Source organism: Ambystoma mexicanum, chromosome 7q (assembly GCF_040938575.1).
Source record: "Ambystoma mexicanum isolate Mex_15411 chromosome 7q, UKY_AmexF1_1, whole genome shotgun sequence".
NCBI classification, from domain to species: domain Eukaryota; kingdom Metazoa; phylum Chordata; class Amphibia; order Caudata; family Ambystomatidae; genus Ambystoma; species Ambystoma mexicanum.
In genome coordinates, this window is record NC_090941.1 from 1,167,054,176 (window position 1) to 1,167,079,995 (window position 25,820).

General features: G+C 47.7%; 1 protein-coding gene across 1 annotated transcript in view; it reads right to left on the reverse strand.

Moving 5' to 3' along the window:
* Nucleotides 1-25,820, reverse strand: part of LOC138528243 (zinc finger protein 729-like) — a 256,066-nt gene that overhangs the window by 179,383 nt on the left and 50,863 nt on the right. Inside the window, exon 3 of the mRNA XM_069639697.1 lies at nucleotides 4,044-5,636. Within this exon, the coding sequence (XP_069495798.1) occupies nucleotides 4,044-5,636 (1,593 nt within the window). The remainder of the gene's footprint in view (nucleotides 1-4,043; nucleotides 5,637-25,820) is intronic.

A 25,820-nucleotide genomic window follows, 5' to 3' on the forward strand; every position in this document is an offset into this window, starting at 1 on the left:
CCTCTCGGCATAGCAGCCAGGTACTAGGGACCGAAGTCTCTCCTGCCGAGAAGTCTCTCCAGCCTCTCGGCATAGCAGCAAGGCATTAGGGGCCAGAGTCTCTCCAGCCTCTCGGCATAGCAGCCAGGCTCTAGGGGCCGGAGTCTCTCCAGCCTCTCGGCATAGCAGCCAGGCACTAGGGGCCGGAGTCTCTCCAGCCTCTCGGCATAGCAGCCAGGCACTAGGGGCTGGAGTCCCTCCAGTCTCTCGGCATAGCAGCCAGGCACTAGGAGCCGGAGTCTCTCCTGCCGAGAAGTCTCTCCAGCCTCTTGGCATAGCAGCCAGGCAATAGGGGCCAGAGTCTCTCCATCCTCTCGGCATAGCAGCCAGGCACTAGGGGCCAAAGTCTCTCCAGCCTCTCGGCATAGCAGCCAGGTACTAGGGACCGAAGTCTCTCCTGCCGAGAAGTCTCTCCAGCCTCTCGGAATAGCAGCAAGGCATTAGGGGCCAGAGTCTCTCCAGCCTCTCGGCATAGCAGCCAGGCTCTAGGGGCCGGAGTCTCTCAAGCCTCTCGGCATAGCAACCAGGCCCTAGGGGCCAGAGTCTCTCCATCCTCTCGGCATAGCAGCCAGGCACTAGGGGCCGGAGTCTCTCCAGCCTTTCGGCATAGCAGCCAGGCAATAGGGGCCGGAGTCTCTCCAGCCTCTCAGCATAGCAGCTCAATGCGCCACCACCAGCCTTTGATGACAAAGGCCTCTAATTGGTGAAACTACTTTCTTACAGACCCCCTCCTGCGGTTTTGCTGGTTGGTAGTTTCCTTCTTTTGATCTCAGCTTCCTTAATGTTCCAATGTCAATGCCGTCCTAGGTCCTATCACATGATAGGAGAAGGTCAGGTGATATAAACTCAGTCGGACATTTTGGATTTCTTATGCTCTTGCACAGTGTATTTTTAGCCTTTCATTCATATCATCATCAGGATTCCTCGCTTCTTAAAAGGTTTCCCGCCACATTCTTAGGCATGTTGCCCGTGAAGCAAATTGGCTATGGTCCTTTCTGGCCGACTGGAGGCTGCTTGCTCTTTGATTGGTGCCAAATACACTGGCCACATTCACCTCTGTCCTGAGATTTGCACCCCATTGGTAAATCTGCAGGCCCGCGCCATGCCATCCTGAGTTTTCTTCTGTTTTTATTTCTAAGCGGTTCTCATTTTGGAACTTTCTTTTATTGAAGGCATGCTTTTGGGTTTCCTAGCATGTCTGTCCCACAACTCAAGGTTGAGGGTAGGCAGAATATTGGGTGCTCGTTTGTAGAGGAATCATTTGGATCTTGAGGAGTAGAAATGTTCTTCCTGTTGTCAGCCAAGTTTGTGTTGATTGACAGGTGCTGGATCTAAGCCTTCATGCAGAAATGTTGTTTAGTCCTGAAATTTGACCCAACATCAGGGCGGTTGTGTTCTTGTCTGTGACCATTTTCAACTTTTCTGTAATGTCTTTTTCAGCATTGGTTGATATGATATGATAGTTTATTTATATAGCGCCTATACACAATGTGTTTCAAAGTGCTTTGGTTCAAAGCGCTGGTTGTCATTTCATCTCTATTTGATTTCTTTTGGATGCATCTTATTTCATAAATTCATCAATGCAAATGTTAGATAATCTGGACCATGGCAAAGCAGAAGAAATGATTGGTTGGAATGGGACACAAAACTGGAAATCTTAATCAGAAACACACATATAATCCCGCAGCACAGAAAGAATGTTCGGGAAGGGCGCATGTTGCACCACATGAAGCATCTTTGGAAGCAAGGATGGCAGCACAGGTCCTGAAAATGGTGAAGGAAAGAAGACTCAGAAATGCCACCGTCACTGAGAACAATTTGACATACATTTCTTTTCTGGTTTTGCAGCAAACATAGTATTTAAAACAGCCAGTTTCAATGTCCCCCCTGGTGAAAACCTTTGCTCCATTCCATATTATCCATGGAGAAAAAATGGTGCTAAATTCAATTTCTCCACTTATTTGCATAAGGGCAAAGAAAGCTTTGATATCTAACATTTGCACCGGTGCAATAAAGCCAGTACTGAATGAAGAAAGCAGGCTATGTTACAATCTGTACTATCTAAAAACATTTACACTAGGTCAATGTTAGGGAGAATTCTCAGAAATATGCTAATTCCCTTCTACCTTAGAGACCCCCAGCTCTTTTTGCTGGACGTTGGTACTTTTAATTTCTAACCTGGAGAGAGTGAGACCTTTTTCCCACTCTCTCATGTATTTTTCTGTGATTTGGGCACTGTGTTTCTTTTGACTTTGGAGTCTGACAAACTCCATAGGCATCATCGTTACCTTGTGACACACAGCACCTTCAGTGCCAGGGAGTGGAACACCAGAATCAAGGGTGTCGTTTTTTTGTCGGACCCTGAGCTCCAGGAAAATCCTTCGGACTCCCATGAAGCAGGATTGACCAAGCCTGAGCCACCTGAACAGAGTGCTGGACCCCAGATGCGAGGAAAGTCCATCAAGGTATCTGAGAACCACAGTGGTGCTAGTTGCGAGAGTCACGAGAAGCTCAAACCGTGAAGTGCAGCTGATCTGGCGTTTGCCCATTGCTGCCGCCGACCTAACAATTTGTAGTGAAGGAGTCCCCAGACGTCCTCCCTCTTGTCCCCACGACTGTGGCCCAGGAACAACAGAATATACAGACCTGCACAGGAACAGAAGCCAGCTGGAACGACTGTCTTCTAACCAAAGGTACTGTAAAACTAAGGTGTTGCTTACCTTTTGTTGTGAAGCCTTGCTAGCTCTCAGTTGAGACTTGTCTTGGTTGCCTTTGCAGAGTTGCTGGCAGCATTGCCCCTCACAAGCCTCCCAGCTTGTGGACCTACAGTTATTTCATTTTCTACTAACATTTCTAAAACATTGTGCAAGACTTTTTACCTACCTGCAAGAAGTGCTTCAGCTCACCTAGACTTTTGTTCAATTAACATTGGCTGTCCTCGCTCCCTGAATGACTCTTCTTACCTCTGACTTTGTACTTTACCTTTCCTCCCAGGAAATGGTTAATGTGCTTTGCATTAGAGGGTTCAAAAAGTACTTACCTGCTTAAGAATATGTGTTGCCCATTGTTTTATTCCCTCATCTTTATCTTTCTTACACTAACCTCAGACTCGCCCTAAATGTGCCAGTGATATATCAATGTACACAGTGCCCTAGTTATTTAAGTCACCTCAGGGTGTAGGAAGTATCTTTGTGCCATCCCAAATGGGTATCTACTGAATTATTGAAACTGAGAGTGTGCATTTTTGAAGTATATTACTGTGTTACATATCTTTCTCCCTTCTAAAGAAGGCTTATTCAACTGACTGTTAAATTAATAAATAATTGTTAAATCAATACATCTTGAGTGTAACTGTTTATTTGGATACTTGTCACTGTGAATCTGGGTGTGATAACCCTACAGTTCACTTTGACCCCTCTTGAGATACGTCTCGGTCACGCTACCAACTTGTGTAGTACAAGCTTATCCCAAAGGTTGGGTTAACTATTGCCACGAGGACAAGGCCGGTGCAGTCTCCCACAGGCTACTGCATCCAATTGTGCCTAACAGTCAAAAATGCATCAGAAGGTTTGGTTCATAACAGAAAAAGGAAATCTGTTTACAGCATGTTTTCATGTCATAAAGTAAACATGGCGACTAAAACAGTCTGTGTTACTTTGGCCTTGGTGACATTTGTAGATAATACTGATTGCGGCTGAACCTGCTTTCTCTGTTCCATAGCAGTGTCATTGTTCTACCTTCACGTGCTGCACTTCTTTGCACACAGGCAACGTTTTGATAATCCAGCCCATGATTGTTGCTGTGATTGTGTTCCTTGCGTACAGTGTACAGTATGTGTCCATACACTACAGAATGTAAGGCTGTGTACTGAGTCACTTGTAGAGCGGGGGCCACTGTCCAGCGACTTTTCTGCGCTACATCCACAGAATGCCTCCACTTGACAACTAGGGGAAGAGTAGTCTCCAAAGGTCTCCTAGACATGTCAGTCCTCCAGTGCTTTTAAAAGAACGAGACGTCGGATTCATGCTCCAATTTGAGGACTGGCAGATTTTCTTGCGCTCTGTGCACTTGTAGGGCTTCTCGCCAGTATGGACCCTCTGATGGGATATCAAAGGTATGGAGTGAGTTAGACCTTTCTGGATCTCTCTGGACTTGTAGTGCTTCTCCCCAATATGGTTCTTGACATGCCTTCTCATAGGTGAGAAGTGACTGAAGCTTTTCTTGCACTTTATGGACCTGTACTGGTTCTCCCCAGTATGGACCATCTGATTGCATCTCAAATGTAAGGAGTGGGTGAAGCTTCTTTTGCACTCGATAGCTCTTCTCCCCAGTATGAATGATGAAATGCCTTATCAGAGCGGAAGAGCGACCAAAGCTTTTCTGGCACACAGTACACTTGTAGGGCCTCTCCCCAGTATGGATCCTCCTATGGCATACGAAATGTGAGGAGTGAATGAAGCTTTTCTTGCACTCTGTACACTTGTAGGGTTTCTCGCCAGTATGGATCATCTGATGGCTTATTAAGTGTGCGGGTCGATTGAATCTTTTTTGACACTCTGTGCACTTGTAGGGCTTCTCCCCAGTATGGATTATGAGATGCCTTTTCAGAGCTGAAGAATGACGGAAGGTAGTGTTACACTCTTCACATTTGTGAGGTTTCTCCCCAGTGTGGATCAGGAAATGGCTTCTCATAGCTGAGGATTGACGGAAGCTTTTCTTGCACTCTGTGCATTTGTATGGCCTTTCTCCAGTATGGATCAAGAGATGCTTTTTCAGATCTGAGGAGTCACTGAAGCTTTTCTTGCACTCTGTGCACTCATGGGGTTTCTCGCCAGTATGAATCTTAAAATGTTTTTTCATATCTGAAGAGTAACTGAAGGTTTTCTTGCACACTGCGCAACTGTAAGGCTTCTCCCTGGTATGGATCATGTGATGCTTTCGCAGATCTGAGGAGCGACTGAAGCTTTTCTTGCACTCTGTGCACTTGTAGGGCTTCTCCCCAGTATGAATTCTCTGGTGACTTTTCAGATAAGAAGAGTCGCTAAAGGTGTTATTGCACTCTGTGCACTTGTAGGGTTTCTTCCCGGTGTGGCTAATGAGATGTTTTTTCAGATTAGAGGAGCGACTGAAGCTTTTCTCGCACTCTGTGCACTTGTGTGGTTTTACCCCAGTGTGGCTAATGAGATGTTTCTTCAGACTTGAGGAGTGAGTGAAGCGTTTGTTGCACTCTGTGCACTTATAGGGCCGTTCCCCAGTATGCGTCCTCTCATGGATGCACAGATTTGAGATCTGAGCAAAGCTTTTGTCACACTTTGTACACCTAAATGGTCTCTCGCCTGTGTGGGATCTTAAGTGTATGATTAGACTGGAAGTATGAGTGAAACATATCCCACAAACTCTGCAGGCAAATGCTTTCCCCTTTGCATGTGTCCTCATAGAAGGGAAGGGAACTTGGCTCTCAAGAGAGGGTGTCAATTCTTTTTCAGGTTCAGTGGACTGACGTGGTTCGTCTTCTATGAAAGGGGCGTTTTCCATCTGTGTATCCCATCTTTGCCTTTCTAGTTCCACACTCTTCGTTTCAGTAATGGCTCTGCACTCTGTTGAAAGAAAGAAAAATACATATTTCAGTTATTATTTCATGTCATAAGCCACAAAGGGATCCACAGAACATTCCAACATGTGATATGACAGTCACTTGTTTTATTAAAGTGAGATGAAGTAGAGGAATTGCAATCAAGGTAAGAAGAACCAAAAGAGGGATGTTCTACGTTCAGTATCGGTCTCACCCATCCAACACATTCCCTGCACGTGATATACCACAGATCGGTGGTTCAAATGTCCGTACCCTCTTCTAGAATGCAAGCTTCCTCCCTGTGCCCCCTGGTGCTAGCTCCGTGGAAACGAGGCCTGCAAGGAATTCTAGTTCAGGGAGTTCTGCATGATTTTGTAAGATGGCATTCCTTGCACTTCATCTGCGGCTCACCCTCGAGCACAGACACCCCAGCACCTACCCCACTGCCCTCTTCCTTGCTGCACTTACCTTACCTTGCACTTCATCTGCGGCTCATCCACGGACACAGACACCCCAGCACCTACGCCCATTGCCCTCTTCCTTGCTGCACTTACCTTACCTTGCACTTCATCTGCGGCTCATCCACGGACACAGACACCCAAGCACCTACGCCCATTGCCCTCTTCCTTGCTGCACTTACCTTACCTTGCACTTCATCTGCGGCTCATCCACGGACACAGACACCCAAGCACCTACGCCCATTGCCCTCTTCCTTGCTGCACTTACCTTACCTTGCACTTCATCTGCGGCTCATCCACGGACACAGACACCCAAGCACCTACGCCCATTGCCCTCTTCCTTGCTGCACTTACCTTACCTTGCACTTCATCTGCGGCTCATCCACGGACACAGACACCCCAGCACCTACGCCCATTGCCCTCTTCCTTGCTGCACTTACCTTACCTTGCACTTCATCTGCGGCTCATCCACGGACACAGACACCCCAGCACCTACGCCCATTGCCCTCTTCCTTGCTGCACTTACCTTACCTTGCACTTCATCTGCGGCTCATCCACGGACACAGACACCCCAGCACCTACGCCCATTGCCCTCTTCCTTGCTGCACTTACCTTACCTTGCACTTCATCTGCGGCTCATCCACGGACACAGACACCCCAGCACCTACGCCCATTGCCCTCTTCCTTGCTGCACTTACCTTACCTTGCACTTCATCTGCGGCTCATCCACGGACACAGACACCCCAGCACCTACGCCCATTGCCCTCTTCCTTGCTGCACTTACCTTACCTTGCACTTCATCTGCGGCTCATCCACGGACACAGACACCCAAGCACCTACGCCCATTGCCCTCTTCCTTGCTGCACTTACCTTACCTTGCACTTCATCTGCGGCTCATCCACGGACACAGACACCCCAGCACCTACGCCCATTGCCCTCTTCCTTGCTGCACTTACCTTACCTTGCACTTCATCTGCGGCTCATCCACGGACACAGACACCCCAGCACCTACGCCCATTGCCCTCTTCCTTGCTGCACTTACCTTACCTTGCACTTCATCTGCGGCTCATCCACGGACACAGACACCCCAGCACCTACGCCCATTGCCCTCTTCCTTGCTGCACTTACCTTACCTTGCACTTCATCTGCGGCTCATCCACGGACACAGACACCCCAGCACCTACGCCCATTGCCCTCTTCCTTGCTGCACTTACCTTACCTTGCACTTCATCTGCGGCTCATCCACGGACACAGACACCCCAGCACCTACGCCCATTGCCGTCTTCCTTGCTGCACTTACCTTACCTTGCACTTCATCTGCGGCTCATCCACGGACACAGACACCCCAGCACCTACGCCCATTGCCCTCTTCCTTGCTGCACTTACCTTACCTTGCACTTCATCTGCGGCTCATCCACGGACACAGACACCCCAGCACCTACGCCCATTGCCCTCTTCCTTGCTGCACTTACCTTACCTTGCACTTCATCTGCGGCTCATCCACGGACACAGACACCCCAGCACCAACACCCATTGCCCTCTTCCTTGCTGCACTTACCTTACCTTGCACTTCATCTGCGGCTCATCCACGGACACAGACACCCCAGCACCTACGCCCATTGCCCTCTTCCTTGCTGCACTTACCTTACCTTGCACTTCATCTGCGGCTCATCCACGGACACAGACACCCCAGCACCTACGCCCATTGCCCTCTTCCTTGCTGCACTTACCTTACCTTGCACTTCATCTGCGGCTCATCCACGGACACAGACACCCCAGCACCTACGCCCATTGCCCTCTTCCTTGCTGCACTTACCTTACCTTGCACTTCATCTGCGGCTCATCCACGGACACAGACACCCCAGCACCTACGCCCATTGCCCTCTTCCTTGCTGCACTTACCTTACCTTGCACTTCATCTGCGGCTCATCCACGGACACAGACACCCCAGCACCTACGCCCATTGCCCTCTTCCTTGCTGCACTTACCTTACCTTGCACTTCATCTGCGGCTCATCCACGGACACAGACACCCCAGCACCTACGCCCATTGCCCTCTTCCTTGCTGCACTTACCTTACCTTGCACTTCATCTGCGGCTCATCCACGGACACAGACACCCAAGCACCTACGCCCATTGCCCTCTTCCTTGCTGCACTTACCTTACCTTGCACTTCATCTGCGGCTCATCCACGGACACAGACACCCCAGCACCTACGCCCATTGCCCTCTTCCTTGCTGCACTTACCTTACCTTGCACTTCATCTGCGGCTCATCCACGGACACAGACACCCCAGCACCTACGCCCATTGCCCTCTTCCTTGCTGCACTTACCTTACCTTGCACTTCATCTGCGGCTCATCCACGGACACAGACACCCCAGCACCTACGCCCATTGCCCTCTTCCTTGCTGCACTTACCTTACCTTGCACTTCATCTGCGGCTCATCCACGGACACAGACACCCCAGCACCTACGCCCATTGCCCTCTTCCTTGCTGCACTTACCTTACCTTGCACTTCATCTGCGGCTCATCCACGGACACAGACACCCCAGCACCTACGCCCATTGCCGTCTTCCTTGCTGCACTTACCTTACCTTGCACTTCATCTGCGGCTCATCCACGGACACAGACACCCCAGCACCTACGCCCATTGCCCTCTTCCTTGCTGCACTTACCTTACCTTGCACTTCATCTGCGGCTCATCCACGGACACAGACACCCCAGCACCTACGCCCATTGCCCTCTTCCTTGCTGCACTTACCTTACCTTGCACTTCATCTGCGGCTCATCCACGGACACAGACACCCCAGCACCTACGCCCATTGCCCTCTTCCTTGCTGCACTTACCTTACCTTGCACTTCATCTGCGGCTCATCCACGGACACAGACACCCCAGCACCTACGCCCATTGCCCTCTTCCTTGCTGCACTTACCTTACCTTGCACTTCATCTGCGGCTCATCCACGGACACAGACACCCCAGCACCTACGCCCATTGCCCTCTTCCTTGCTGCACTTACCTTACCTTGCACTTCATCTGCGGCTCATCCACGGACACAGACACCCCAGCACCTACGCCCATTGCCCTCTTCCTTGCTGCACTTACCTTACCTTGCACTTCATCTGCGGCTCATCCACGGACACAGACACCCAAGCACCTACGCCCATTGCCCTCTTCCTTGCTGCACTTACCTTACCTTGCACTTCATCTGCGGCTCATCCACGGACACAGACACCCCAGCACCTACGCCCATTGCCCTCTTCCTTGCTGCACTTACCTTACCTTGCACTTCATCTGCGGCTCATCCACGGACACAGACACCCCAGCACCTACGCCCATTGCCCTCTTCCTTGCTGCACTTACCTTACCTTGCACTTCATCTGCGGCTCATCCACGGACACAGACACCCCAGCACCTACGCCCATTGCCCTCTTCCTTGCTGCACTTACCTTACCTTGCACTTCATCTGCGGCTCATCCACGGACACAGACACCCCAGCACCTACGCCCATTGCCCTCTTCCTTGCTGCACTTACCTTACCTTGCACTTCATCTGCGGCTCATCCACGGACACAGACACCCCAGCACCTACGCCCATTGCCCTCTTCCTTGCTGCACTTACCTTACCTTGCACTTCATCTGCGGCTCATCCACGGACACAGACACCCAAGCACCTACGCCCATTGCCCTCTTCCTTGCTGCACTTACCTTACCTTGCACTTCATCTGCGGCTCATCCACGGACACAGACACCCAAGCACCTACGCCCATTGCCCTCTTCCTTGCTGCACTTACCTTACCTTGCACTTCATCTGCGGCTCATCCACGGACACAGACACCCAAGCACCTACGCCCATTGCCCTCTTCCTTGCTGCACTTACCTTACCTTGCACTTCATCTGTGGCTCACCCTCGAGCACAGACACCCCAGCACCTACGGCCATTGCCGTCTTCCTTGCTGCACTTACCTTACCTTGCACTTCATCTGCGGCTCATCCACGGACACAGACACCCAAGCACCTACGCCCATTGCCCTCTTCCTTGCTGCACTTACCTTACCTTGCACTTCATCTGCGGCTCATCCACGGACACAGACACCCCAGCACCTACGCCCATTGCCCTCTTCCTTGCTGCACTTACCTTACCTTGCACTTCATCTGCGGCTCATCCACGGACACAGACACCCCAGCACCTACGCCCATTGCCCTCTTCCTTGCTGCACTTACCTTACCTTGCACTTCATCTGCGGCTCATCCACGGACACAGACACCCAAGCACCTACGCCCATTGCCCTCTTCCTTGCTGCACTTACCTTACCTTGCACTTCATCTGCGGCTCATCCACGGACACAGACACCCAAGCACCTACGCCCATTGCTCTCTTCCTTGCTGCACTTACCTTACCTTGCACTTCATCTGCGGCTCATCCACGGACACAGACACCCAAGCACCTACGCCCATTGCCCTCTTCCTTGCTGCACTTACCTTACCTTGCACTTCATCTGCGGCTCATCCACGGACAGAGACACCCAAGCACCTACGCCCATTGCCCTCTTCCTTGCTGCACTTACCTTACCTTGCACTTCATCTGCGGCTCATCCACGGACACAGACACCCAAGCACCTACGCCCACTGCCCTCTTCCTTGCTGCACTTACCTTACCTTGCACTTCATCTGCGGCTCATCCACGGACACAGACACCCAAGCACCTACGCCCATTGCCCTCTTCCTTGCTGCACTTACCTTACCTTGCACTTCATCTGCGGCTCATCCACGGACACAGACACCCAAGCACCTACGCCCATTGCCCTCTTCCTTGCTGCACTTACCTTACCTTGCACTTCATCTGTGGCTCACCCTCGAGCACAGACACCCCAGCACCTACGCCCATTGCCGTCTTCCTTGCTGCACTTACCTTACCTTGCACTTCATCTGCGGCTCATCCACGGACACAGACACCCAAGCACCTACGCCCATTGCCCTCTTCCTTGCTGCACTTACCTTACCTTGCACTTCATCTGCAGCTCATCCACGGACACAGACACCCCAGCACCTACGCCCATTGCCCTCTTCCTTGCTGCACTTACCTTACCTTGCACTTCATCTGCGGCTCATCCACGGACACAGACACCCCAGCACCTACGCCCATTGCCCTCTTCCTTGCTGCACTTACCTTACCTTGCACTTCATCTGCGGCTCATCCACGGACACAGACACCCAAGCACCTACGCCCATTGCCCTCTTCCTTGCTGCACTTACCTTACCTTGCACTTCATCTGCGGCTCATCCACGGACACAGACACCCAAGCACCTACGCCCATTGCCCTCTTCCTTGCTACACTTGCACATTCTGAATACTCACAAGAGTAGGTTATTGTTTTGCCCTCCATTGTATTTAATATCTGTACGTATTTTAATGTGTTTCATTCCCATGTTCCCTCCCTTCGCCCTGTGGGCACTTTGAAACAGAATTTACTAGCTGTATAAGTGCCTAACAATGAACAATAACTAAATAAATGGTTGCCAGATTATCTAGAGCTTCAATGTGTTTCTCCACACTCAACCAATTGATGCGGGACTGCAGAAGGACTCCTCATAGCACCACCGGGAGAACACCCGCTGAGGTGATGTTTGGGAGAAACATTCAAACGAGAATCCCACAGGTGCAGAAGGGTGACCCCGCACCGGACCTAGACAAGGAAGTGAGAGAACGGAACGAGATGCCGCCGCCAAAGAGTACATGAAGGAGTATGCGGACCTCCGCAGACAGGCGAGGGTGCCCCAAATTGATGTAGGAGACGTGGTGGCTGTAAAGTAACCCCAGACTCACAAACACACCTCCACATTCCAAGAGGAACCGTTGCTTGTCACTCTGAAGCAGGGATCGATGATCACTGCACACGGCACTGGAGGCTCCATCACCCGCAACTCATCTCATTTCAAAGGAATTCCCTTGTTGGGGTCAAGACGCTTGAGTGGGCGAGTAGTTGTTCCCATTGACTACACATCAGACGACTAGTACTTTGGGGATCATGGAGACACGGAGGAATCGGACTCTGATGACCCCATCGAATGTGCAGTCACGGGAAGTCCTCTTCAGATCACCAGCTCACGTTCCCAGCGTGCATGAGTTTGGCCGCGTCGCTGGATTGAAGAAATGGGTTAGAAGCCCACACCAGTTGTCCACCTGTTGTGAATACTTGGTGACTGTTTAAAAAGGGGGGAGATGTCACGTTGATGTCTCAATGGACACGGGGAGGCGGGTGGTAGGGAAAGGGAAATGATGCAATGCCAGGAAGTGACGGGCTGTGGGGAGGGGGGACCAGGGCAGAGTTAAGTTGGGATTGAAATAAAGAGGACATACTTCATGTCCTTCCGGGTCCATGCATTTATTCACGTGTGCCATCCCGTTCCTGAGGCTTACCCCAAGCTACAACAGTGCCTATGGCTGGATTTTAAGATTTGACTGTATTTATTATAATAGATAGTATTGTTTTTTTGTGCATAGTGTCCTCCATTAAGGAATGTTCTCTATGGGGCGCGCTGGACTGGAGGTTCTCTGAGTGAGTTGTTGGCCATATTTTGTAATCTTATCCTTTGAATGATATTTTTATAACCTATATTGTGATCAGTTCTGGGACTACCTCTCGATTACTCCACCATTCTTTTCTTTGCCTTTTTCCTTTCCTTGGCTCCCCCTATTCATAGAGTGACTTATAATGACAAGAAAAGGGCTCAGAAACCAATTCACAGCCAATGATTCAGGGGAAGGTATCGTAGATACTGTTGGAAATATCATTGTGACCGATAGGACAACACAAGGGAAGAGACAGGGGGGTGAGGTGGCCCTAAGTGTCACAGCCTTTCCACCTGAGAGCAATAACCAATTCATTGAAAATATTACCCTTAAGGTATAAACTAATGAACACTCTACAAAACAGGGAAAGGGACTTGCTATAGTTTTAGTCTATAATGTGGAAGATGGTGACATAGTTGATGGTGTTGCCGTTCCTCTTTTGGAGGAAGTCTCTAATGAGCAGGTACAAGAAATAATTTTTAAGGTGGATGGCCAAGGGACATCAAATGAGCAGGAGATAGGGTCTACCGCTAAGGTGGATGGCCCGGCAGTGGGGGTTGGTGGAAACCCGATGGAACTCCAGGAAGAGAGATTGGTAGCTGCTCTGGAATTTAACTGGGGGGGGTGTGATTTCTAATCAGGTGTTCTTCTTAGCCCAAGAGACTAAGGTAGATACGTACATGCAGAGAGAGCTCACTCCTAATTCTAGAGTGACTGATAGTGAATCCCTAAAAGGAAATGAGGTATTCACTACTCCGCAATTAAAGAACCAATGCAAAAAATGGAAACAACCCACACTTTTTAACGGTCGCTTTTTGGGACTAACTGGAGGTAGCACTCCAGGTAGGACTGATCCTCTTATTACACAAAAAAACAGGGCCTTTGACAAATTAATTGGTCAAAAACAGGCCAAAAGCTATCCCAGGGCAACCAATTGCAGGTGTACACATTAAGAATTATTTTGATAAAGAAACTTGCATCAGCAGCAAATTTAAATCAGTTGCACTGGTTAGAGGGATTGCAAAACTTGACCATTCGGCTATTGCAGAGGGAGCTAGAAAATTAGGGGGTGATGATGTAGAAGAAAATGCTATAAATGATCAAAGCATTATCGAATTTGCTGACATTGCAGTAAAAGAAAATGTTAAAGAACTCTTGGAGGGGTGCTCCAATAGTGTGATTCAACAGTCGCACATTGAGCCCCATCCGAATTAACTAATTTCATTGATGAATACACTGAAAAACAAAACTGGTTGAGAGCAAGAGGGCTGCTACCAGAGGTCCCGGAAGAACAGTTAGAAAAGCCCCCCATGCGTCATACATTACAAGAGGTAGATGACAGAATTAAATTGACACAACCCACTGTCTCTGCATTAAACATGGTCCTTAGTTCTTTTGCAAATCTCTATGACAACATATGGTCAGAAGTTAGATCTCATTCAGAACTATTGGTTGAACTATATATTAAACTGGAGGGTATTGATAAACCCTGCAGGCAGTGTTTACAGCATAAACACTATGAGGGTGTAGAGATGGCATCCTTGGCCTGGGTAAAAACCACAAATCCAACTCAGACATATTGACCATGAACCAGGGGGAGGCCCTCGTAATACCAGAAGTGAAAATTTTAATAGAGGGCCCGGAGGAAGATTGTCAGGAGATGGGTCAGAGAATGGGCAATGGGAATTTACAACTGGAGCAGGTAATCAATCATGATGGTAGCTCAATCATAGATTTAACTAAAGATCAGACGACTAAGATAAAAACCTGCACAGGAACAGGAGGTTGTTGAACAAGAGCAGTCTATTATAGATCTCACTAGAGACCAGTCACCCAACAGAAATGTGGCACCTAGATGTGAGAGGAAGGTACCACAGATTAAAAAACAGAATGAATTTAATGACACAAACATTTCTCAGGAACCTGAGTATCCCAGAGACTTTCTTTAAAAGAAGCCCTGAGGGGATTTGTTCAGAGAACAAAACAACATTGGGACAAGGAGAAAGCTCAGCTAATCCTAGATTGGAAGAGGTTAATGCACAAAAGGAAAATAGACATATGGAAGATTATGGGCAATTATGAGGGGGTGGGGGGGTTGGGATCCTCACTCCGGTAAGAGTCCTTGTACTAAGAGTATTACAGATCCAGTTGGGGTAAATATGGGGATCCAGACGGACCAGATCGAGAATCGTGCCGGGATGTCAAATGAAGCTAATAGGACTGGTAAAATGGTCAATCTGGAAGAAGTAAGAACAGAGGATGATGACAAACCAGTTGAGATAAGAATCATAAGCACAATAGACAATAATTCGGCTCAGGCGAGTAGTATACTAAATGGGAAGAAAAGATCTATACATGTATCTGAATTATCCAGTATATTACTGCAATAATGGAGAAGCCTATGCTTATTAACCAATCGTCCCTTCTGGATAAGAAGTTAACATTAATTGGGCCTCATTCCGAGTATGGCGGTAAGGGATACCGGTCACCGTTAACGAGACCGGTGCCGGTAATCCCTTACCGCCACATTCCGAGTTCCCTTTGCGCCCTCGTCCCTAACGCCTGCTTTTAGCAGGCGTTAGGGACGAGGGCGCAAAGGGGCTTTTTAGCCAATAACGGTGACCGTAAAGTACGGTCACCGTTATTTGCAATTTCCCCATTCCCATTGAGTCCTATGGGGGCTCATTTGGGAATGGGGAAGAGCCCTGGGGAATGGGAAATTACGGTACGGTCCGGTGCCGACCAAGGCGCTAATACCGCCATTGGTTAGCGCCGGACTCGGAATGAGGGCCACTGATATTGAATCAGCAAGGAGACTGTTTGAAAATGTACAATCTACCCTGCCAGGCAAACCGAATCTCCAAAGGGATGTATGGATGCACCGGCTGGTCTAGCCACACAGGCTAAAGTCCTGGGGGGGAATGTATTTTCCAAAACCCTTACAAAAGCCAATTGCTGATACTAATGAAAGAGAACATTGAATGTCAGAAGAGAGCGGACCATTGGTTCCTGGAAGATTTGGTGTTGAGAGTATGCTTAGGGGTGCTAAGAGATGCGATGTACAAATGGAACCTGCGAAAGACTCTAATTATAGCACGGGAGGGATACGAAAGATTTTCTTGGAAACACTAGAAGTGAAACTAATAACAATAAAGTGATACAAATGAAGAGCCTCTGGGGGATAATATCCTTGTTTGTCTTAATCGGGGAAATGGCCCGAATATATTTCCAGAAGTACCGAATCTGGGACTTCTATCTACATGTGATTTAGAGAGGATTCAAATCCCAGATAAAAACTGTTGGAAGATATGTAATGTATGCCTCAGGTCTCAGGTGGTAAACATTTTTTCTTCATGGGTGAGGTCGAAGAACTGTAAGTTGGGGTTCAAAATTAATCTTGTGGAAGAGGTATCTAGACATACAGCCTCATCACGACTTGGGCGGTAACGGTAACGCTATTAGCGCGGGCGGTATTAGCCCTACCGCCGAACTCCCCGGCGCTAATAGCGCCGGATCACGAGTTCGACGGTAATGTAAGTCCCCATTCCCCACTGAGCCCATTCGGGAATGCCCCATTCCCCATTGGGCTCAATGGGGAATCTTCGCGCTAATACCGCCGGCGGATTTCCCGCCGGCGGTAATAACGCACATTTTCTGCGGATTTCCCCCAGCTCAGAGGTGGGACGAAATCCGCAGAAACCCTGATTCGGCGGACCCTTAAATCTGGCGGTGATAGCGCTACCGCCGGATTTAAGGGTTACTGCCGAAGTCGTGATGAGGCCCATAGTGAGGAACTGAAAGTCATCAAAAGGGAATTTAACTATGATAGAAACTTAAAGGTAGTGTATCACCTAGACAGATGTCATTTGTGCCATGGGAGGCACCATATCGCAGGTAACAATAAAGAACTCCGAGATTGGGCCCAAATTACCATGCTCTGTGCTATTGATCCAGGAAATAAACAAGATGTACATTTGAAGTTCCTGTCTTGGCATATACCAGGGGCATCCACATCTACTTACAAATCTTGCTATTATTGATATGTTGAAAGAAAACAACGTAATTTTTTTTACAAGAGACGTGGCATTCAGCCAACCTCTCCTTGGATGGCCATGAGGTTTACTCTCAACTAGCAAAACAAAATAAAGGAGGTAGACGGTCGGCGAGTCTTATGATTAAGATCAAGGGTACTCTTGGCCTACTGGGGAAAGTGGTTCCAAATCTCCCGTTGGGTATTTTTGAGGTCAAGGCCTATTCTTCGGATGGCTCAGTGGAAGTCCTCCTGATTAACGTGTATTGGCACAATGGAATGACTGATCTGAAGATCTTCCCTGACTGCATTACAAGATTAGCGCAAGACAGGGCAGGACAAAGACTGATATGCAGGGATATTTCTCCTCTGGGAAAGGGACAGTGAGCTAAAGACTTGGTTGAGACTCTCCCAGGGGCCATCCACCCAAGAACAGGTCAATGGGCCGGGTACGTGTCAGTAGAGGGACTTCCAGAACCCTGTCCTGTTTTGCATATTAAGTAACTTTGTGTGTCACCCTAAGTTACCAGGGGAATCCAGACGTGGACCCTTTGCTCATTGTTCTTAGAGAGGCACAGCTCCACCTCACTGATGAGGCCCGACCAGGCCGAAACACGTGTCTGGGGTTGCTGATGGTACTCTTGTTCAGAGGAGAATTGCCTAGCATTTCGGTGCTGGACTGCCCATGGGCAGGACAAAGACTGATATGCAGCGATAGTTCTCCTCTGTGAAAGGGACAGTGACCTAAAGACTTGGTTGAAACTCTCCCGGGGGCCATCCACCCAAGAACAGGTCAATGTGCTGTGTTTGTGTCGGTAGAGGGACTCCCAGAGCCCCCATTGTTCTGGTATTTTGTTTGTTTGTTTGTTTTATTCATATTTATATAGCGCACAACAGCCCAAGGACATTGTGGCACTTGTTACAGTACAAAGCTTAGTTACTTAGTTACATGGTCATTAGCAATATATGTACAGGTTGCAATATAGTTACATAGTCATTAGCAGTATATATACAGGTTACAATATAGTTATATTACATTTTTGTTATATTACAATATACATGGCAGAAGTGGAGGAGGCAGTCATCCACTTGCTAGTTGAGGAGAGCGGCCTTGAGGTTGTTGTGGAAGACAGAGATGGAAGTTTCAGCTCTAAGGGTGGGAGTGAGTTCCAGAGTTTCGGTGCAATACAGGAGAAGCCTAGACTTCCCGCTGTGGCTCTCTTTATGCGTGGTATGTGTAGCTGGTTGGTGTACTGAGCTCTGGCGGGGCGAGTGGATGGGGTCCTTGATATTGCCTCAGATAGGTATGCTGGAGCGGTTTTGTTGATGCACCTGTGAGTGATGGTGAGGATTTTCAGAGTAATACGGTCTTTGACCTGGAGCCACCGTGCTTCACGTCTGCCGTGGGATATATGGTCTCTTCTAGGGATGCTCATGGCAGCTCTGAGGGCATTGTTTTGTGTGGTTTGCAGTCTGTGAATGTTTTTGGCAGAGGTACCAGCTAGAAGGGCGTTGCAATAATCGAGTTTGGCTCCTATAGTTGCTCTAGCTATGGCCAAGGGGTTGGGGGTGGATAAGTAGGGTTTAATGGCATTGATGAGTTTGGTGCTGAACGCTGATGCAGAGGCTATGGCGCTGACTTGTTTGTTCATCGATAGATTTGTATCAATGTGAACACCTAGAGTCTTGACAGAGGATGATACGGAGATGGTTGAGTTGTCTATGTTGAATTTGTTGCATTGGGGGCTTAGTTTTGATAATGTGTTTGTCTGGCCCAGGATGAGAATTTCAGTCTTCTCCCCGTTAAGACAGAGGCCATTGATTGCCATCCAAGCTTGGATAGTGGCATAGATGTTTTGAAGGGCTGTCGCGTCTTGGTGATAGAGTCCAAATAGGGGTAAAAGTACTTGAGTGTCGTCTGCATAGTTTGTATATGCAACACCCATGGAGTCAAGTAGGTCAAAGAGGGGTTTTATGAAGAGTTTATAGAGGGTGGGGGCTGTACAAGATCCTTGGGGGACACCGCAGTTTATAGTGGTAGGATCTGCGTTAGCTGTGTTGGAGTAGACCTTCATGGCTCTTCCTTCAAGGAAGGAAGTGATCCAGGATGCTGCTTGATTAGAGAAATGGGCTGCATTGGTGAGGTGGGTGGTGAGTGTTTGGTGATCTACCAGGTCAAAAGCAGCTGATAGATCGAGGAGGAGGAGCAAGGCAGGTTTGCCTTTGTCCATGATCTGTGAGATTTCATTTTTTAGGTCTAATAAGGCGGATTCTGTTCCATGCCTGACACGGAAGCCAGATTGTCTTTTGCCTAGTATGGAGTTGGCTTCTATGTATGATTGGATCTGGATGTGAGCTGCTTTGTACAGGATTTTTAGGAGGAACGGGACTGTCGTTATTGGTCTGTAGTTGTTGGGTTGTGCTGGGTCAAGTGTGGCCTTTTTTAGAAGTGGCCGCACCCAGGCTTCCTTGAGATTGTTTGGGACAGTTCCTGTTTGGAAAGATGCGTTAATGAAGGCAGTAATCAGGGGTGCTAGGTCATTGGCACATTCCTTGATGATTTTGGGAGGGCAAATGTCTGCTTTGCAGAGGAATGGTTTGAGGTTTTTGATGAGATTAAGGGCCTCAGGTCCAGTGAAGTGTGATTGAGACTACTACGCTTGTCTTGTGTAGGGCGGTTGGATTTTTGGTTTGGGAGGGCTTTGCAGTGGTTTTGGATTTTGTTCTGGAGGAGTTTTATTTTGTTGAGCATAGCGGACTGAATGCTGGCACACCAGGCTTTGTCTTTAGTTATCTCATCAGCGGTAGCCGGAGGAGTGACTAATTCATTAAAGATTGCGAATGGTTCTTTAGCTTGGGAGTTGGCCTTTGAGAACCTATCATTGAAGGAGTTGGATTTTGCTGCTAAAATGGCTTTTTTATATTGGAGGGCTATTTGTTTGAAGAGGCTCTTATTTAGATCACTCGGATCCGTTTGCCAGTTTTTAAGCGACTGGCGCTTTTGAGCTCGGAGTGTTTGGAGTTCTTCCGAGAACCAAGAGTTGAAGTGAAATGATTTTTTTTCCTTCTTGCTTTCAAGTGGGGCTATAGAGTTTATGGCATTGGTGAGAGTATCATTGAAGATAGCTGATAGTATATTTGGGTCCTGAGAGAAAGGTGGTGCTAGACAGGGGCTTTTAAGGTGGGGACGCAAGTTGTCTGCGTTGAGTTTTTTAGAACTTCTTATTGTGGCAGGTGGTGCGTGGGTGAGAGTCTTAGGTTTAGGGTTGGTGGGGATGAGGAATTCGATGCATGTGTGGTCCATCCAAGGAAGGGCGGTGTTTGAGGTAATGTTGGATGCACAGTTGTGATCCATGACCCAGTCAAGGGTGCGGCCTTTGGAGTGAGTAGGGGTGAGGACTCTTTGGGAGAAACCTAAGTCTGCGAGTTCTTTAGCTAGGGTTGCGGCAGATTTATCCTTACGATCATTGTATCCTAAATTTAAGTCTCCTAATAGAAGGATTTTGGAGGACTTTTTACTGTTGTTGCTGAGTCGATGGGAGAGGTGCTCTTGGAAGTCAGCTCAGAGTCCGGGAGGTCTGTATAGGATGTGGATGTTAATTAGATTATTGGGGGAGAGCGTAAGCTTGGCTGATAGGATATCAGCATTACCACCCCATGTACTATGGTCTGCTAATCTGATGGATAGTGAGTCTATGTGGATAAGGGCGACTCCCCCTCAAATCTTATCACATCTATCTTGCCTAAGGATGGTGTAGCCTGTGGGTAGGGCTAGTGCGATGGCGGGGCAGGAGGCATCAATGAGCCAGGATTCGGTGATGCAAAGTAAGTCCAGATTAAGTGTGGATAGTAGATCATTTATCTCGAGGGCATGTGCAGGTAGGGAGCGTACGTTCAGTAGTGCACATTTAAGAGGTGGGTGTTGTGTGCCTGTGATGTTTTTGTTTGTACTAGTATGGGGTGAAGTGTGCTTGTTGTGGTGTGTGGTAGTGAGGAGCTTAGTGTGAAGTAGTGTAGAGGCATGTTGGAGTGGTGGGGGGAGAGGGGCAGTGCCTAAACTCATCTTAGTATGGGGTACTGGTGCAGTGCGGGTGCCTAATCTGGTGGTTCTAGTTGTGATGGGTGTGGGTGAGCAGAGTAAATACCTAGGAAGTTATCGATTTCTGAGATTGCGGAGTCTGGTGGCTAGGCTAGGCGGCCAAGACTGTGTGATGTTGTAGTCTGGTACTGCGGCATGTGAATGTAGTGCCGGGCGCTGGGTGAGGTGTGCTGGGAATATGTGGGGAGGCGTAGAGACCATTATAATGAGGGCTATAAGGATGGCTGTTAGGCTGCTGAGCGGAGTGTGGCAGGGAGAGTGCAGGAGAGTGACACTATGCTATGATTGGGAGAGAGTGTGTGTGTGTGTGTGTGTGTGTGTGTGTGTGTGTGTGTGTGTGTGTGTGTGTGTGTGTGTGTGTGTGTGTGTGTGTGTGTGTGTGTGTGTGTGTGTGTGTGTGTGTGTGTGTGTGTGTGTGTGTGTGTGTGTGTGTGTGTGTGTGTGTGTGTGTGTGTGTGTGTGTGTGTGTGTGTGTGTGTGTGTGTGTGTGTGTGTGTGTGTGTGTGTGTGTGTGTGTGTGTGTGTGTGTGTGTGTGTGTGTGTGTGTGTGTGTGTGTGTGTGTGTGTGTGTGTGTGTGTGTGTGTGTGTGTGTGTGTGTGTGTGTGTGTGTGTGTGTGTGTGTGTGTGTCTCGCTGGGGGGATCATGCGACTAGTGCTAGGTAGTTCAGAGGCAGGGCATAATAGGTGGCACTTTATCAAAATACAATGCCTAAAGTCGATTTTCTAAGTGGGGCAGGTAGAGGCTAAATGGTGGCAGGGCATAATAGGTAGGAGTTCATCAAAATACAATGCCTAAAGTCGATTTTCTACGTGGGGCAGGCAGAGGCTAAATGGTCGCAGGGCATAATAGGTAGGAGTTCATAAAAATACAATGCCTAAATTCGATCATCTAGGTGGGGCAGGCAGAGGCTAAATGGTGGCAGGCATAATAGGTAGCAGTTGGCTGCACAAGAGGATACAGTACAAGCGGATAAGCAATACTGGTAAATGCGCTAAATAGTATAGTGAGATATTATATATCAACAATAGACCAGGTGATAGCAAGCAATTGTCCAAAGTCAGTGAAAAGCAGAGGCACCCATGAGGTGTACTGCATGAAGGGATTAGGTGGAAAGGTTAGGTTCTGGGGAGGTGTGGGCAAGCTGCAGGGTCAGGGCAGGCATACCAGAACATGGGCAGAGTCCTCGGCCCAGGCCTCAGGTGCCTCCGGACAGGCTCCAGACAGGAAAAGTTCCTTGTGATGAGGGTCCTTTGGATGAGGGGGCCGGCGTTTGCCTGCCGCCTCCGGATTGGCCCTCTGTAGTTGCAGTTGGCCAATGGGGGCTCTCCTGCATGTCATGCGGTCGCCTTCTTGGCAAGGAGGAGGTCGGCGGCCATGTTGAAGCAGGAACACCTCATGTGTTCCAATGGAGGCACAGAAAAAATGCTCGAAATGCGCTTTTTAGGTCATTTTTTAAATAAAAATATAATTTACACTGCTCATGTGTAATTATGGGGCTAGGAGGAGCACTTTTCAGTGGGTGGGATTTTCGAGCCAGGGGGCTAAAAATAGGCAGGGAGCCTACCTTAGGGTGGATGCACTCCGGTGGAGGGCTAGCCCACTGCTCCTGCAGTGTTGAGGGCTCCTGCACCTCGGTGGTATTGCACTTCCCCTAAGGGTAGAATGATCCTGGCAGGAGACCTTAACTCAGATTGTAGATTTTCACATCATGATCCCTACTATGATTCAGCTGAGGAATTATCTGGTAGGAGTAGAGGAGGAGATAAAATAAAGTGGGGGAAAAAGTGGAACCTATCATTGGAGTCCATAGGTCTTAGATGCCTAAATGGAGAATTGGATACGGTAAAATGCTCCAAACCTACCTGGCGACCAGGTGCAAGTTCGTCGACAATAGATTACATCTTTGTGGAGCCTGGTGGATTAAGCTCAATACTGGGGTGGAGATAGTTCCCAATCCATGGAGTGATCATAGTACACTTAGGGTAGAATTCCTTTTGTCCATTAATTAGTCTACCAAAGGAAATCTGATCAACCTGAGAACTATCGGGCAAGGAAAAGGGATAGGATGGACCACAAGAAATATAGAGGCGCTTAATGTTAATGGGGACATTTCTAAATTACTAAAGGAAACCACTATGGATTGGAAACTGCATGTTTTTACCCCTACGAAATTTAACAACTTCTAGCGAGATTTGTTTAGTAGAGCCTCGCCGTATTTTAGGTTTGGTGTATTAACAACTAAACACAGGCGTATCTTTGATAAAAGTCTGGTTAAAGAAAAAACTCATCTTAACCAGAAGATCATTACGTCAATCTGGATATGACCAATTCGAGAAAATCGTCAGAACCAAAAAGGCTAAACAGCGATTTAAGAATTATTGTCGATCAAGAAAGGCAAGTATGTTTCAAAAGGACGCAGAACTAATGCTGGGTATCATTGTGAAAAAAGATCTTAGGGCATTCTGGGATTTAATAAATCATCACAAGCTCCCAGCTATATCTGATCAGTTGAATGCAGTTTCGGAAGCCCAATGGGTTAATTCATTTTCAGAACTGTATCGGGCCCCAACATCAATAGAATTTGAGAAATATGGAGAATTTAATGTTAAAGATATGGCAAGATGGGATCTGAGTGTTGATTGCAAGGATGTACTGAAGCTAATTAAAAATGCAAAGAATTTGAGGTCGGCAGCACCTAACGGGTTGACTAATAACACCTCTAAAGGGAACCCGGGTGCCTGGGCACAGGTCCTTACTACGCTCTATAAGAGCATAGCAAAAGATGGCGACATACCAAAGAGCTGGCAGACAGCCAATGTGGTACCCATTTTTAAACAAGGCGAAAGAGATCAAGCCAGAAATTATCATCCGATATCTTTAATAAGATAAACTGTTTGGATCAATTTTGTTGGTGCATGTAAATTAATGGATGGCTAGCTCGAACTGTCTTAATAAATTACAGACAGGGTTTAGAGTGGGACATTCGACGAATCTGAATGGGCTGGTAATGAGGGCTATGCAGGAATCACCTGGAATAGACCGGGAGGTGAAATATATGTTGCGTCAATCGATTTGTCAACAGCGTTTGACCGGGTGATCTAAGGCCATCTTTGGGCTAAATTGACTAAATGGGGAATGCCAGGCGGCCTGCTGAATCTTATCATGCCCTGTATGAAAATGCAGTAATTTGCGTCCGGCTCAACTTGGAGGGTGACCTATCCAGGCGGATTGGGACATTTATAGGTTTAAGATAGGGGTGCTGTATAGCACCCTGTCTTTTCAATCTATACATATCAGATATCGGAGAGTTTCTGCAGGAGGTAGGCTTGGTCATGCCTAAATTGGGAAATTTAACGATTTCATGGTTGCCCTATGCAGACAATTTCTTGCTCCTAGATCGTACCAGGGTAGGGTTTGCAGAAATGGATTGATAAATCTGCAGAATATGCTGCCATGAATGGACTTATTGTAAACCCTAGTTAGACACATGTTTTGGTATTATCAAAATGTAAAAGAAAGAAAAAACAGGGATGACATATGGGTGGTGTCCCTATAGAGATTGCATCAAAGATGGTTTATTTGGGTTTTCCATTAATGACGCAACCATCCGAGAGTGTGTTACGAGTTTTCTCTAACAAAAAGCTGATCCATTCGCTAGTCAGCTGATGAAACTCGACCAAAAATGTGGTGGCTTTTCTATTAAAGCTGCAACCCCTTTCTATGAGGGGAAGATATTACCCAAAATGATATATGGATTGGAGCTCCATTATAAGGAATTGTTAAATAGCTGGGAAACCTTGGAGGGTAGGTTGTGGAGGAAGATCCTTAGGGTCCCCCATAATATTCCAATTGCGGCAATAAGGTTTGAACTTGGGCTTTCCTCACTGCAGGTTTGGGTTGAATGGCGAATGATGACACTATTTAGAACCATGTTTACGCCTTTAAAAAACTCACTCTATGCAGATCTGGGTGGGCACATGCCCAATGGCTCAGTGGGGGATTTCCCCTGCAAATATCTGATTACATTTCGGGATATTTGTGATAAGTTTGTTGTTTGTTTGTTTGTTTGTTTATTCATTTGTAATGCGCACCAGAGCCGTAGGTATCAGGGCGCAGAGGTATACATGTATACTTTCAGCTTAGTGTTACAATGGTTACAGTAATAAAAGGTCAAAAAACTCACAGGTACGATGCCACTGGAGAACTGGCAGTGTGTATATACAAACAATAGTTTGGTCTATCAGTATTAATTTTACAACATTAATATACTAGGCTATGAATAGTAATACTAAATTTACACTATTGATATACAGCATATTCAAGCGATCGCAAGTTCTTTATACAGTTAAAGCTAATAGTTTATGTACATGCAGTTACTCGAGTCAGTTCATGAATGCGAAGTTTACAGTGTTAATCCGTGTAACAAGTATATTTGGATCCGGTAGCTACAAATATGTGGTGTGCTGGAGCTGGGCAAAGTGATGGGTTAGTGGCCATTTTCTCTAAGCCATTTAATGGTATTAGATCTGAAGTTGAGAAAAGTTTGATTAGTCCTCAAAGACGGGGGAGAGAATTCCATAACTGTGCGGCTTTGACAGGGAAGCTGATCCCCCAAGCTTTGGTCAGTTTAAACCTAGGTACTACTAAGCAATCTGAGTTAGCAGCCCTGTTAGGATGGTTAGTAATTCTTCTCTTGATTCTCTCCAGGAGGTAGCGTGGGGCAGCATTGTTAAGGCATTTGTGGGTCAGTGATACTGTTTTGAGCAGAATTTGTTCACTAACGGACAGCCATTTGATCTGCCTTCTTACCTCAGATATATGTTCTCTTCTAGCTATGCCTTGTGCCGTTCTCAACGCATTGTTCTGTAATATTTGGAGCTTATTGATGGTATGTTTGCTGGCGCCCAAGTACAGTGAGTTACAGTAGTCCAACTTGGACAGAATTAGGGCTCTAGCAAGAATGCTACAGCTGTCTTTAGATAGAAATGGTTTGCCTGCTCTAATCAGTTTACAAGTATATGCTGAGGCTGATGCCAAGGTATTAGC